Source organism: Pristiophorus japonicus, chromosome 8 (genome assembly GCF_044704955.1).
Source record: "Pristiophorus japonicus isolate sPriJap1 chromosome 8, sPriJap1.hap1, whole genome shotgun sequence".
Classification (NCBI taxonomy): Eukaryota; Metazoa; Chordata; class Chondrichthyes; family Pristiophoridae; genus Pristiophorus; species Pristiophorus japonicus.
The window spans coordinates 113,108,144-113,121,856 of record NC_091984.1 but is presented as its reverse complement, the minus strand read 5'-3'; the positions used below and the strand labels follow the sequence as shown (position 1 = coordinate 113,121,856).

Below are 13,713 nucleotides of genomic sequence, written 5' to 3'. Positions count from 1 at the left end.
TAATTTCATGTATACACATCAGCTTTTTTGAAATTTATTTTTGCTTTCATGGTAATATTTTTTCAAGTGAAGGGTAGTCAACTGATAAAAATCGCAGGGCATCTGTTCTCAAGGAGATTTTTCAGTGGACCAACATTCCATTCGCTGCACTACATAAAGGCTGATACCCTGTATCAACTGCAGTGGGATTTCACATGCTGTTACACAAAGCCAGTATTGGTGGCTTTTCCTCTTTGGGAAAAACTTGTGCACATCTCTATTTATGGATGCAATATCTGATCATTTTTGTCCAAGCCAAGTGTGTCATCTAGTTTGCTGTTGCAGCTGCTTCTACTGACGCCAGGTCCAACTATAGTTACTCACGAGGAAAGGACTGCATCTTATCACAGTTTCTTCCACCCTGATACAAAATACGCAGTTGCTATGTGTTGCTTGGTTTCCAGATCTGTGGAAGATCGTAGATTAACTGCATAATTCCTTCACTCGAATCCCTCCGACTACAATTTATGATGCTAATTATTGATGGCTTCCCCCAAAGCTTTAGGGGAAATTAGGGGAAGCCTCCTGCCCGGTGGAAATGGCAGGTGGGATGTTATTCCTCAGCACCCCTTTCCCACCAATGGTGTGGATGGCGCTATATTCCCAAGGGTCTAAGACTAGGCGGTTGGAACACATGCCCGAGACAGGCAGTAGGCCCTTTTAATATGCAAATCGTGCATGCAGCTAAAACTGGGTAGAAGAAAATTGGCAATCAAGGGCGACTTTGAATGTCATAGGACCCTGATTTGAATATGGATGTGTGTTTTGAAGAGCCAAATATTATCTTCAACAGCAATCAAAACTGCTTTCACAAGAAATTCCACCTCTGTCATTTTTGAATCATAGTTTTTTGGGTTTCCAACAGTTATTGCCAAGTTTGAAAAAATCCAAGTGGCTAATTTTAAGGTAATAAAGCTGATTAATTTGTATGACTAAGACTGCATTTGGTTTAATTTATTAAAACTATTGCTATATCATAAAGAAGTAAACATCACTGTAAATTGGTGAAAGAAAAAAATGCTGATCAATATATGTTCTTAAATTGTACAGAAGGAAATTGTATTATAAAAACAGTAAATAAATTGTACCTATTAGTCCCTACATTTTGATGTAGTTTGAAGTTATTTGGTTTCAAAAATCAAATTAAATATAGCACAGTGGATAGGTCTGGTGCAAGAAATATAAATTATTTTTTTCTTTTTAAATGATCATTCAAACACACTATCTAATAACAAAATTCAAGAAAGCCTTTACTACTGTATGTGTCAAGCAGCAACCAAATTGGTACATTTTAACTTATTCTTTGGCTATTTGGAACACATCCACAATTATTTTAAATAAAATTATCAGACACACTGAACATTTGATCATTAATTATCTTGAAGTTACAATAAGTTTTCAAGTTAAGCATGATGCTTAAAAGCACAAACTGTACACTTAACTATATGATGGACTGATTGACTATAGAAAGTAGTTACCAGTTCCTACAATTCTCATCTTTGACGGTGTGCAAAAAAATTATGTAACATGAGAGTTGGAGAGGGAATGTTAGTCAAAAATGGAGAATGTATAAAGATAATACCAGTGTTTCACTTCTTCCTCATAACATGTACTATCTAGAATAGTAGAACGTTGCAAACCTGATCATCTTGTACATATGTTTTTGGTTCAAACTAAAGATTCATCAAATTTATGAAAAAAATACGTAAGTTCTTATTCAGTGAACACTAGGGAACTGAAATCAGTATGAACACATATCGAGGAAAAAAGGTAAATAAAATGGAAAAAATAAAATGGAAAAACAAGCAGTGTGCTGTCAAAACACAGTACAAAATGATTATAGGCTAATAGGGACAAGAGATTGTTGAATTGATGTAGAAAGTACCTACTTTAATAACATTATAGTGCCTGCAGTTGATTGTACAAATCGTATTCCTGGTGGAGAGCCTTCCCAGAAGTGTTCTCGTGATTTTCTGTCCATGAACATAAAATTATCTGAAGAGTGCTTGCAATTTCCTGACATACACTACCAGTCCACATAGCTCCATGCCAGGAGTCTGATCTTGTACAATTATCTCTCATATGTCCAGAATTCTACAATCAAATATGGTTGCTTACGCTTCAGCACATGATGCAGAATCTTTGTGATAGCGTTATTCCCTAGAGTATTGTGACATGAAGAATCACAAGGTGGATTTTGGTTTTCTGAGCATAGAAAGGCCAAAATTATTATACTATATTATATGTAGTGTAGTTTCTAAATGCATTGTAATAAAGTACCTAACTGAGTTAGAATAAAGACTTGTTTTTGTACTTACCATCCATTTCTTTCTCTGGGATCATCAAGTAATACACGAATAATGTACAATAAGCAACTCAGTAGCTTGAGAGAAAAGTTGAACAGACGTATTCTTAGGCCTGAAATGGTTCAAATTAAAATCTCTCATTTTAATTACAATAATTATTTTTGTTCCAATTCATAGACAAAAACTAAACTCACAATTCAATGTTCTGAGCATAAAATTTGGATTAAGCCACATGAGTAAAATCAAAGTAAATATATACAATAACATTTATATCTTACGTAGGCACAGATTTTCATCAATATTTTATATCAAACATTTAAATTTAAATATAATTATAATCTTAGTTAACTGAAAAGAAATTAACACGTTTGTTTTAATTTTCTAATCATAAGACCAGCAATATTTAACTTGGGTCAAAATAAGAGACGAGGATAACTTATTTTCTCTCTAATTAAACATTTAAATAGAAAAATACTTTTCAATTACCTTCCCAAAGATAAAACTATATTGAATATTGTCAGGGGCTGAAGCTATCTGAATTTAACTTAGATTTTTTGAGTATAATGGTTAGGTTACTTGAAGCCAATGCCCTTAATATCATATGCAGGTCTTTAGTGCCTATGAACCTAGATCTGAATACTACTGACATTCAGTTATGAAGTAACTTGTATAGTTTAGGAGAGGGACCTATTGAAAGGTTGTAGCCTCCCCATCGAGTGAAGCCAGATAACAACAACAACTAAATAGTGAGAGGGAGATCAGGTGAGTGGAAATTTAAAAAGTCAAATCGAAAGGAGAAGGCAATAGTGCAGGGTAGCGACAGGGGTAATGATAAACAGAGTGTGACAGGAAGGGACAGTGTGTATAAAGTAATAAGAGTGCATCAGAAAGTGGGGTCAGAGTAGGGAAAAATGGTAAAAAGACAAAATTTATCTGAATGCACGCAGCATGTGTAACAAGATAGATGAGTTGATGGCACACATAGAAATAAATGAGTATGATCTGATTGCCATTACAGAGATGTGGTTGCAAAGGCTAGGAACTGAATATTCAGGGGTATTTGCCATTTCAGAAGGATAAGCAGAAAGGAAAAGGAGTTGGGGTATCTCTGTTAATAAAGGATGAGATCAGTGCAGTAGTGAGAAATGATATTGCCTCAGAAGATCAAGATGCAGAATCAGTTTGGGTGGAGATAAGAAATAATAAGGGAAATAAGTCACTGGTGGGAGTAGTCTAGCATAACAGTAGCTATACTGTAGGACAGAGTATAAATCAAGAAATAATGGAGGTTTGTAAGAAAGGTACGGCAATAATTATGGGTGATTTTAATCTTCATATTGATTGGACAAATCAAATTGCCAATGGTAGCCTTGATGAAGAGTTCATAGAGTGTATTCGGGATGGTTTCTTAGAACAATACATTGTGGAACCAACCAGGGAGCAGACTTTTTTTTAGATCTGGTACTGTGTAATGAGACTGGATTAATTAATAATCTCATTGTAAAGGATCCTCTTGGGAAGAGTGATCATATCATGGTAGAATTTCAAATTCAGTTTGAGGGTGAGAAAGCTAGGTCTCAAACCAGTGTCCTGGGCTTAAATAAAGGCAATTATAAAGGTATGAAGGCAGAATTGGCTAAAGTGGACTAGAAAGATAGATTAAAGGATAAGACAGTAGATAAACAGTGGCAAACATTTAAGGAGATATTTAATTAACTCTCAGCAAAGATATATTCTAGTGAGAAGGAAAGATTCTAAGAGAAGGATGAACCATAACTGATTAACTAAGGAAGTAAAGGATGGTATCAAATTGAAAACAAAGGCATACAATGCTGCGAAGAATAGTGGAAGGCCAGAGGGTTGGGAAATTTTAGAAACCAGCAACAGACGACTAAAAATATAATAAAGAGAGGGAAGGTAATTTATGAGAGTAAACTAGCAAGGAATGTAAAACACAGGCAGTAAGAGCTTCTACAGGTATATAAAAAGGAAGAGTAGCTAAAGTAAATGTTGGTCCCTTAGAGGATGAAACTGGGGAATTAATAATGGGAAAGAGGGAAATGGCAGAGACTTTGAACAAATATTTTGTATCGGTCTTCAAGGTAGAAGACACTAAAAGCATCCCAATAATTGATAATCTAGGGGCTAATGGGAGGGGGGAACTTAAAACAATCATTATCAATGGAGAAAAAGTTCTAGACAAACTAATAGGTCTAAAGGTGGACGTCCCCTGGATCTGAGAGTCTTAAAATAAGTGGTTGTAGAGAGAGTGATTGCATTGGTTGTAATCGAGCAAAATTCCCGGGATTCTGGAGAGATCCGAGCAGATTGGAAAACCGCAAATGTAATGCCCCGAATTAAGAAAGGAGGGAGACAGGAATCAGGAAACTATAGACCAGTTAGCCTAACATCTGTCATTGGGAAAATGCTGGAATCCATTATTAAGGAAGTAGTAGCAGGACATTGAGAAAATCATAAAACAGTCAAACAGAATCAGCATGGTTTTATGAAAGGGAAATCATGTTTGACAAATTTGCTGGAGTTCTTTTTGAAGATGTAACGAGCAGGATGGATAAAGGGGAACCAGTAGATGGCATGTATTTGGCATCCGATAAGGTGCCACATAAAAGGTTAATGCACAAGATAAGAGCTCACGGGGTTGGGCGTAATATATAAGCATGGATAGAGGATTGGCTAACTAACATAAAACAGAGAGTCGGGATAAATGGGTAATTTTCAGGTTGGTAAAATGTAACTAGTGGGGTGCCACAGGGATCAGTGCTGGGGCCTCAACTATTTACAATCTATATTAATGACTTGGATGAAGGGACCAAGTGTAATGTAGCCAAGTTTGCTGATGATACAAAGATGGGTGGGAAAGCAAATAGTGAGGAGGACACACAAAATCTGCAAGGGGCTATAGCCAGGCCAAGTGAATGGGCAAAAATTTGGCAGATGGAGTATAATGTGGGAAAATGTGAGTTTATCCACTTTGGTAGGAAAGATAAGAAAGCATATTATTATTTAAATGAGAGAGATTACAAAATGCTGTGCTACAGAAGGATCTGGGGGTCCTTGTACAGGAAACTTATAAAGTTACCATGCAGGTGTAGCAAGTAATTAGAAAGGAAATGGAATGTTGGCCTTTATTGCAAGGGGGACTGAGTATAAAAGTAGGGAAGTCCTGCTACAACTGTACAGGGTGTTGATGAGACCACACCTGGAGTACTGCTTATAGTTTTGGTCTCCTTATTTAATGAGGGATATACTTGCATTGGAGGAAGTTCAGAGAAGGTTTACGAAGTTTGATTCCTGAGATGAAGGGCTTGTGTTATGAAGAAAGGTTGAGCAGGTTGGGCCTATACTCATTGGAGTTTAGAAGAATGAGAGGTGATCTTATTGAAAAGTATAAGATTCTGATGGGGCTTGACAGGGTAGATGCAGCGAGGATGTTTCCCCTCATGGGGGAATCTAGAACCAGGAGGGTATCGTTTCAGAATAAGGGGTAGCGCATTTAAAACGGAAATGAGGAGGAAATTCTTCTCTCAAAGTGTCATGCAGCTTTTGAATTCTCTATCCCAGAGAGCTGTGGAGGCTGGGTCATTGAATACATTTAGGGTGGAGATAGACACATTTTTGAATGGAGTTTTTGAAGGGAGTCAAGGGTTACCGGGAGTGGGTAGGGAAGTGGAGTTGAGGCCAAGATCTTATTGAATGGTGGAGCAAGCTCGAGGGGCCAAATGGCTTACTCCTGCTCCTATTTCTTATATTCTTATATAACAACAACTTGTATTTATATAGCGTCTTTCACATGGTAAAACATCCCAAGGCGATTCACAGGAGTACTAGAAGGCAAAAAATTTGACACCAAGCCACATAAGAAGAAATTAGGCCATGTGACCAAAAGCTTGGTCAAAGACGTAGGTTTTAAGGAGCATCTTAAAGGAAGAAAGAGAGGCAGAGTGGTTTTGGCTGGGAATTCCAGAGCTTAGTGCCTATGCAACAGAAGGCACGCCACCAATAGTTGAGCAATTATAATCAGCGATGCTCAAGAGGGCAGAATTAGAGGAGCGCAGACATCTCGGGGCCTGAGGAGATTATAGAGATAGGGAGAGGCGAGGCCATGGAGGGATTTGAAAACAAGGATGAGAATTTTGAAATCAAGGTGATGCTTAAACGAGAGCCAATGTAGGTCAGAGAGCATAGGGGTGATGGGTGAACGGGACTTGGTGCGAGTTAGGACACGGGAAGCTGAGTTTTGGATGACCTCAAGTTTACGTAGGGTACAATGTGGGAGGCCAGCCAGCAGTGCATTGGAATAGTCAAGTCTAGAGATAACAAAGGCATGGATGAGGGTTTCAGCAAAGGATGAGCTGAGGCAAGGGCAGAGATTTTAGGGCGAGGGATGGAGTCAGTGACGAGAGAATGGGGACCAAAAACAATGGCTTCTGTCCTCCCAATATTTAATTGGGAGAACATTTCTGCTCAACCAGAACTGGATGTCGGACAAGCAGTCTGACAATGTAGAGACCATGGAGGGGTCGAGAGAAGCGGTGGTGAGGTCGAGTTTGGTATTGTCAGTGTACATGTGGAAACTGACGCCATATTTTCGGTTGATGTTGCCAAGGGGTAGCATGTAGATGAGAAGTAGGAGGCGGCCAAGGCTAGATCCTTTGGAGGCACCAGAGGTAATGATGCGGGAGCGGGAAGAAAAGCTTTTGTAGGTGATTCTCAGGCTACGATTCGATAGATAAGAACGGAACCAGGTGAGTGCGCTCCCACCCAACTGGACAACATTGGAGAAGAATGGAGTGGTCAATTATGTCAAAGGCTGCAGACAAGTCAAGAAGGATGAGTGGGGATAGTTTACCTTTGTCACAGTCACAAAGAATATCATCTGTGACTTTGATGCGTGCCGTTTCAGTACTTTGGCAGGGGCGGAAACCTTTTTGGAGGGATTCAAATATGGAGTTGCGGGAATTTTGACACGGATTTGGAAGGCGACAACACATTCAAGGTCTTTGACGAGGAAAGGGGGGTTGGAGATGGGATGGCAGTTTGCATGGATGAAGGGGTCAAGGGTTGGTTTTTGAGGAGAGGGATAATGATGGCAGATTTGAAGGAGAGGGGGATAGTACCTGAGGAGAGGGAACCATTAACAATGTCAGCTAACATGGGAACCAGAAAATGAAGTTGGGTGGTCAGCAGTTCGGTGGGAATAGGGTCAAGGGAGCAGGAAGTGGGTCTCGTGGACAAGATGAGTGCGGAGAGGTCAAGAGGGGTGATCAAAGAGAAACTGGAGAAAGATGTGAGTTCAGGGCTAGGGCAGAGGGCAACCTTAGAAGAAGTTTGGCCCGGTGGGCTAGGGGAAGGAAGGAAAGTGGCAGAGGCAGCTAAATGGATGGTCTCAATCTTAGAGACAAAGAAGTCTATGAGCTCCTCACACTTGTTGTCAGAGGTGAGGGTGGAGGAGACAAAGAGGGGTTAAGAAACGGTTAGCAGTAGAGAATAGAAGCCGGATTTATCTTTGCATTCCAGAATGAGCAATTTTGGCAGGCGAGAGCAAGACCCGATAATGCTTTATGTGGCCCAGCCAGATCTGGCGGTGAATGGCTAAACCAGTTGTCCACCATATCTATTCAAGTCTGCATCCCTTAGACTTAAGGGAGCGAAGATCAGGGCAGTACCGGGAGAGTGGCCAAGGTGAGAGAGTCATTATTTTAACAAGGACTAGGGCATCAAAGGTGGTGGTGAGGGTGTGGTTGAGCTGCAGAAATATCGTGAATGGAGAGCCAAAGGCTTTATAAAAAGACAGGTAAAAATCAGAGGATAAGTAACCACGGGCTATCTCATCCTCCTCACAAGACTCCAGGTTTAGTGACATTGTTCAGAAGCCTGAGAGTAGATTATCTATCTGCCTTCTCTCTTGGAGGAAAAATAATGCAGTGAGGAATTAAAATGAATAAAAAAACATAAAGCCTTAATACTGTGCAACACAATGAAGAATATATAGTTTGTTTCTAACACTTTAGTGTTGAAGTTGATAAATGATCAACTTAGCACTTCAAGAATGATTAGTCTGAAAATGAAATTAAACTATCCCCTTAAATCATAAAGACACGTTATCTTCCCATATAAAATATATCAAGAAATGAGTAAAATATCATAATTTCTGCATTACTAAGAACAACAAAAGCAGAAGTAGCCAACTATTTCCATTTTAATGCTGTCCCTCAAAGTAATTGAAGATGCACATTGTTTGCAAAAGCAACAGTAATATTTGGGAATCAGGCTGATGACTAGATCCCAAAGTGTCAAAATATTTAACTGGTGTGAGACTGCCCCCATTTGAATGTTATTAGTGTTAAAAGAAAGCGGACCCTTCCATCAAGAATCTTCGAACATGAAAATTCAGTCAGCTAGTGACTAGAGCCCCGTGCAGGCATGCTTGTATTTACACACAAAGTTCCTTTATTGCTTAGTGGAGTGTGAGGTGTAGTCTAATTCACGTTTGCTGGCTACACATTGCACTCTATTTGATGCTGGTCCCTGCAGCACAGTGTCACCATTATTTTAAACTGGAAGACAGCTTTATCTGAATGATGGAACAGTTCAATAGGTTTTAATACATAAAAAAGAAAAATCGCAAATACAGGAAATCTGAAGTTAAAAACAAAGGGCTTAATTTTGCCCGCACCCGTTTTTTGGCGTATTGCCAGAGTTGCGCCCGTTTTTCTAGGCCAGAAATGCACCAAAAACATTTGTCTGAAGTTTCCCTGCTGTATTTTTCAAATTTGACGCTGCGCAGCCTGTCCAGTCACCTCGGGGGGTGCGCTGAAAAAATAATGCCGCACCTTCTGCGCATGCGTGAAAAAAAAGGACATTTTTGACGTGATCCCATTGGATGCGCATGCGCAGTATAGCTCCAGGTCTGCAATCGGCCATTTTTAAAGAGCCAGTTGTGTGTGTGAGAACGTTGAGTGCTGTGTGAGAGCATTGGAAAAATTGGAGATGCAATACAAGATGCAACACGGTGCAAGGATGAAGAATTTCTTACAGGAAGAAGTGGAGGCAATAGTTACTGTGATTGAGGCCAGATGGCAGTGCCTGCACACTAGCAGAGGTCACATAAAAGTTCCACCCAAAGAAAAGAAGAAATGCTGGAACCAAGTTGCAGAAGATTACTGTGCAATGGAGACCATCACGAGATGTGGAGGCCAGTGTAAAAAGAAGTGGCAGGACTTTGGTCAAGTAGTTAGTGTAAGTAATTTTTCATTCATTCAATGGAATTGCAATTGTAAATGTAACCAGCTGTATATGTCCCACCTAGCAGAAAGACACCCTCTCTAAAAAGTTGCATTTTCATCTTTGCAGAGGAAGGTGGCACAAAACAAAAGGGTAAGAACTCGAACAGGAGGAGGTCCGGCAAATCTTCAGCCACTGACACCCTTTGGAGAGGGTCGCTGCTTTGATGGGTCCTTCCTGCATTTAAGGCTGGGCCCACACTTGAGGGAGAGGTAAGTCCTGCAAATTCTACAGTCTGGCTTTGCTAAATGTTAAGTACTGTGCGGGATAGCCTTGCTTTGGTTCCTGGGGATGTCTTGTCAGCTACGCTTCGGTTGATGCAATTTGCTATCATTCATCGTGGTCCTTCAAATCAGCCTGCTGCCTGGAGCCTACTCATGCCACCCACCCTGCCCCCTCCTCTGCTGCTAACCATTTGTCTGTGTTCTGTTATATTTTGCAGAACTTGAGACCAACCCTGACGATGCAGAAGAAGATTCAGACGCGGACGAGCCTAAAGAGAACATCTTCCAATCCCACCCTCCAGACCAAGAGCATGGGGTGAGCAGGAAGGAGAGGGGGAAGAGATGGAGATGGATGAAGTCCCCACTGTTTTACTGACTTTGGAGGAGGTACAGGTGCCGCCCATTGAGGCGCCAGCCCCTTTCGTGACTAGTGGTTTGAGTATTGGTGGGACATTCCATGGTTTCCTACCATCCGAGGCTGCGGGTCCCAGTGGTGGGGCGCAACAAGTGCGGAGAGCATTGACCTTACGCGATCACTCCTGGACACTATGGGCCCAAGTTTGCACACGATAAAAAACAGGCGGCCCTCCGAGCGGGGCACCCGTTTTTCGCGCCTAAAACAAAACTCGCAATTCTGGAGCGTTCTGCAGCTCCTTGTCTGTTTGGCGTGGCACCCAGGGGGGCGGAGCCTACTCTTGCGCCGATTTTGTAAGTGGGAGGGGGCGGGTTCTATTTAAATTAGTTTTTTTCCTGCCGGCAATGCTGCGCGTGCGCGTTGGAGCGTTCGCGCACGCGCAGTGTGAAGGAAACATTGGCACTCGGCCATTTTTGTAGTTCTTTGTAGCTGTTTAATTTTTGAACATTTTTTAATAAAAGCACATTGCCATCAGCACATCAGCACTTGCAGCCTTCTCACTGTCTCCTTCCCCCCTCCCCTGCGGGAAGAACGGGCGCCTCCTCCCCCCCCGCGGGAAGAATGGGCGCTTCCTCCTCCCCCCGCGGGAAAGAACGGGCGCCTCCTCCCCCCCCCCGCGGGAAGAACGGGCGCCTCCTCCCCCCCCCCCCGCGGGAAGAACGGGCGCCTCCTCCCCCCCCCCCCCGCGGGAAGAACGGGCGCCTCCTCCCCCCCCCCCCCGCGGGAAGAACGGGCGCCTCCCCCCCCCCCCCCCGCGGGAAGAACGGGCACCTCCTCCCCCCCTGCGGGAAAGAACGGGCGCCTTCTCCTCCCCCCGCGGGAAAGAATGGGCGCCTCCTCCTCCCCCCGCGGGAAAGAATGGGCGCCCGTTCTTCAGCAAGGCTTCCGCCCGCCCAAGTTCCACCCACAATGCCGTCAATGTACCGGACGGTACTTTCGGCGGGATATTCATGGCTGAGGTCCCTCGAAGGTCAGCGGGCGGCAAATGGATGATGTACGCCGCCAATCTGGGTGGCAGCGAGCTGGAGATCTCATTCTCGGCAGCAGAGTCGCTTACCGTCCAATTGCCGCCGAGGATGGTGTCGAAGACCTGAAAAAAAAATCACCAATAAAAAATTTAAAAACTATTGGAAGACCTCCAGGGACCCCATGCAAGTAAGTCGCTGTTGAAAATTTTAAAAAAAATGTTCACTTACCTTTTTTTCAGGTTCTTCATACTCACTGTCGGGGACAGACCAGTCTCCATGCAGCGGTCCACCCGCGTTCTGCCGCCGACTCCCGCCCACAGTAATCTGGGAGCTCGGCGGGCGGGAGGTCAGTTGCCCCACTTGGTGGTCCGCTGACATCAACGGGCGGTTCCCAGTGGCTCTCCCCTCCCGCCCGCTCCAGCCACTCCAGGCCACCTCCAAGGTGGCACTGGATGGATCTTCAGGAGGAATGTCAGCGGGAATGGGCAGCAGTGGGCGGCGGGCTGATGAATTTCATAGGCAAGGTAACTTGAAAATCAGGCAGCTATATCAAGTGGAATGCAAATAGTAGAACTAAATAGGAAGATCTTGGAGACGGACAAGGTCTAAAAATGTTAAAGTCAATGTTCACAGCAGCTGAAGTATGCTCCAGGGGAAGATGAGTTTCTTCAGCTCCTGAAGTTCCCTTTTCTCCTTTCTTGAACAAAAATGTACTTATGAGATCATTTTTTCAAGTTTAATTGTAAAAATTAAGTGATCATAGAAGGTACTTACTTGATCTTTGGTTTTTGATGAAAAATAGCTTTAGACGCTCTTTGAACGTATTTTCATTCACATAAAATTCAACTTGTATCCTGAGAATGAACAAAAAATATGCAACCAAATTTAAGATTCTTGGAATTACTCTCATAATATATAAAGAAACAATAAAAAATAACTACTTAAGTAGCGCTCACAGATTTGTGGTGGGATTTGTAATAACACAAATAATTAAAGGGATGATGGTGCAAACCTCTGTCCCCATTTTTCAGATGGCAACTGTTGCTGATGACTCTGATATTCCTATTTGCACCCTATCTAGACCCATCCTTTGTTTCTTTACTTGTCCCATCACCATCGCCTTCACCTTGTGCCATCATCCCTTTTGTCTTTTAATCACTCCTGCCTTCCATCCTATCACAGAGCTTTCCTTTTGTTCTTTCCATCCCTCCCTACTTTCCCTGTCTCTGTACTTGTTTAAAATCTGTTACTTCTCTAACTTTTTCCAGATCTAACGAAAGGTCATTGACCTGAAACGTTGGCCGGAATTTTCTCCAGGAGGCTGGGATTCCTGCAGGCCCTGCTGACTTTAACGGTCGGACCTCATTTGCCTGTGTGACCTTAGATTCCGGCTCGCAGTCAGACAGATAAAGAGGCTGGCTGGCTGCGAGTGGGTAGACCTGCGGATGCAAGGGTTCAATTCGGGGGGGGGGGGGGGCATGGGGGGGCGAGATCGTCATCGGGTATCAAGGATCGCGGGAGCGGGATCGGCATTGCACATTTCAGGAAGGGGACAGCGTTTGGCATCGGGGATCGTGTGAGGTGGGTCGGGGACTCGGCCTTTGGGGATCGTGCGGGGGGGGAGGTGGGGAGGGATTACGGGGAGGCAGGGTATACAGTGGGGGTTCACCGTGCATCGGGGGGGTTGGTATGGGGGTGGTTGGATGGGGACCGGGGGGTAATCGAGGATCAGCAGGGAAGGCGGGGAGGATTAAGTCGGGCCACTGGAGGATTGTGGCCAACTTCAGCATCATCGGTGGGGTGAGGAGGGTGAGGCCTCATGGTGGGGAGTGGTGGCCTGAGGAGGCGATCACAGCCATCGTGGTAGGGTCTCCGATTGTGAGGGATGGGTTAGGGAGGGACCCTGGATCCAGGAGTAAGGTACAAAGCAACTTACCTCCTGGATGATGCAGTCCCTGCCTCGGTATAACTGCCGGGTTTCACGAATTGTGTGAAACCTGTCCACATGCAGTTAAATTCAAAATGGAGGGGAAAAAAGAGGCTTCCAGCCATGTCACATTATTTAGATTAAGGTAACGCCCCCTGGGAGCCGGTGGGCTGCCCGCTCCCCATTCCACCTCTAGCAAAACTGGAAGTGGGCGCGTTGGAGGCGGGATCAGGTCAGGAATCACATTTTTAACAATTTAACTACCCCACATTCCAAACCCCACATTTTTAGGGTAAATTCCAGCCGTTAACTCTGTTTCTCTCTGTACAGATGCTGCCTGAATTGCTGAGCATTTCTAGCATTTTCTATTTTGTTTTCAGATTTACAGCATCTGCATTATTTTGCTTTTGCTTTAAGGTTGCATTTTAATGCAAAGCGTGGTTTCTGCCTTGTAAAATTCCGAACAGTCGAAATAGCTTGTGTTGTGATCTAATGGAGCAACATCACGACAGAACATCAGCATTCACTG

General features: G+C 43.3%; 1 protein-coding gene across 3 annotated transcripts in view; it reads right to left on the bottom strand.

The window, feature by feature from the left end:
• The window catches only part of LOC139268148 (potassium channel subfamily T member 2), a 1,179,460-nt gene that overhangs the window by 786,727 nt on the left and 379,020 nt on the right, over nucleotides 1–13,713 (bottom strand). For all 3 annotated transcript variants that reach the window (XM_070886186.1, XM_070886187.1, XM_070886188.1), the window contains exons 2-3: nucleotides 12,032–12,111; nucleotides 2,358–2,457 (exon numbers count right to left, since the gene is read on the bottom strand). In XM_070886186.1, coding sequence (XP_070742287.1) covers nucleotides 2,358–2,457; nucleotides 12,032–12,111 — 180 coding nt within the window. The remainder of the gene's footprint in view (nucleotides 1–2,357; nucleotides 2,458–12,031; nucleotides 12,112–13,713) is intronic.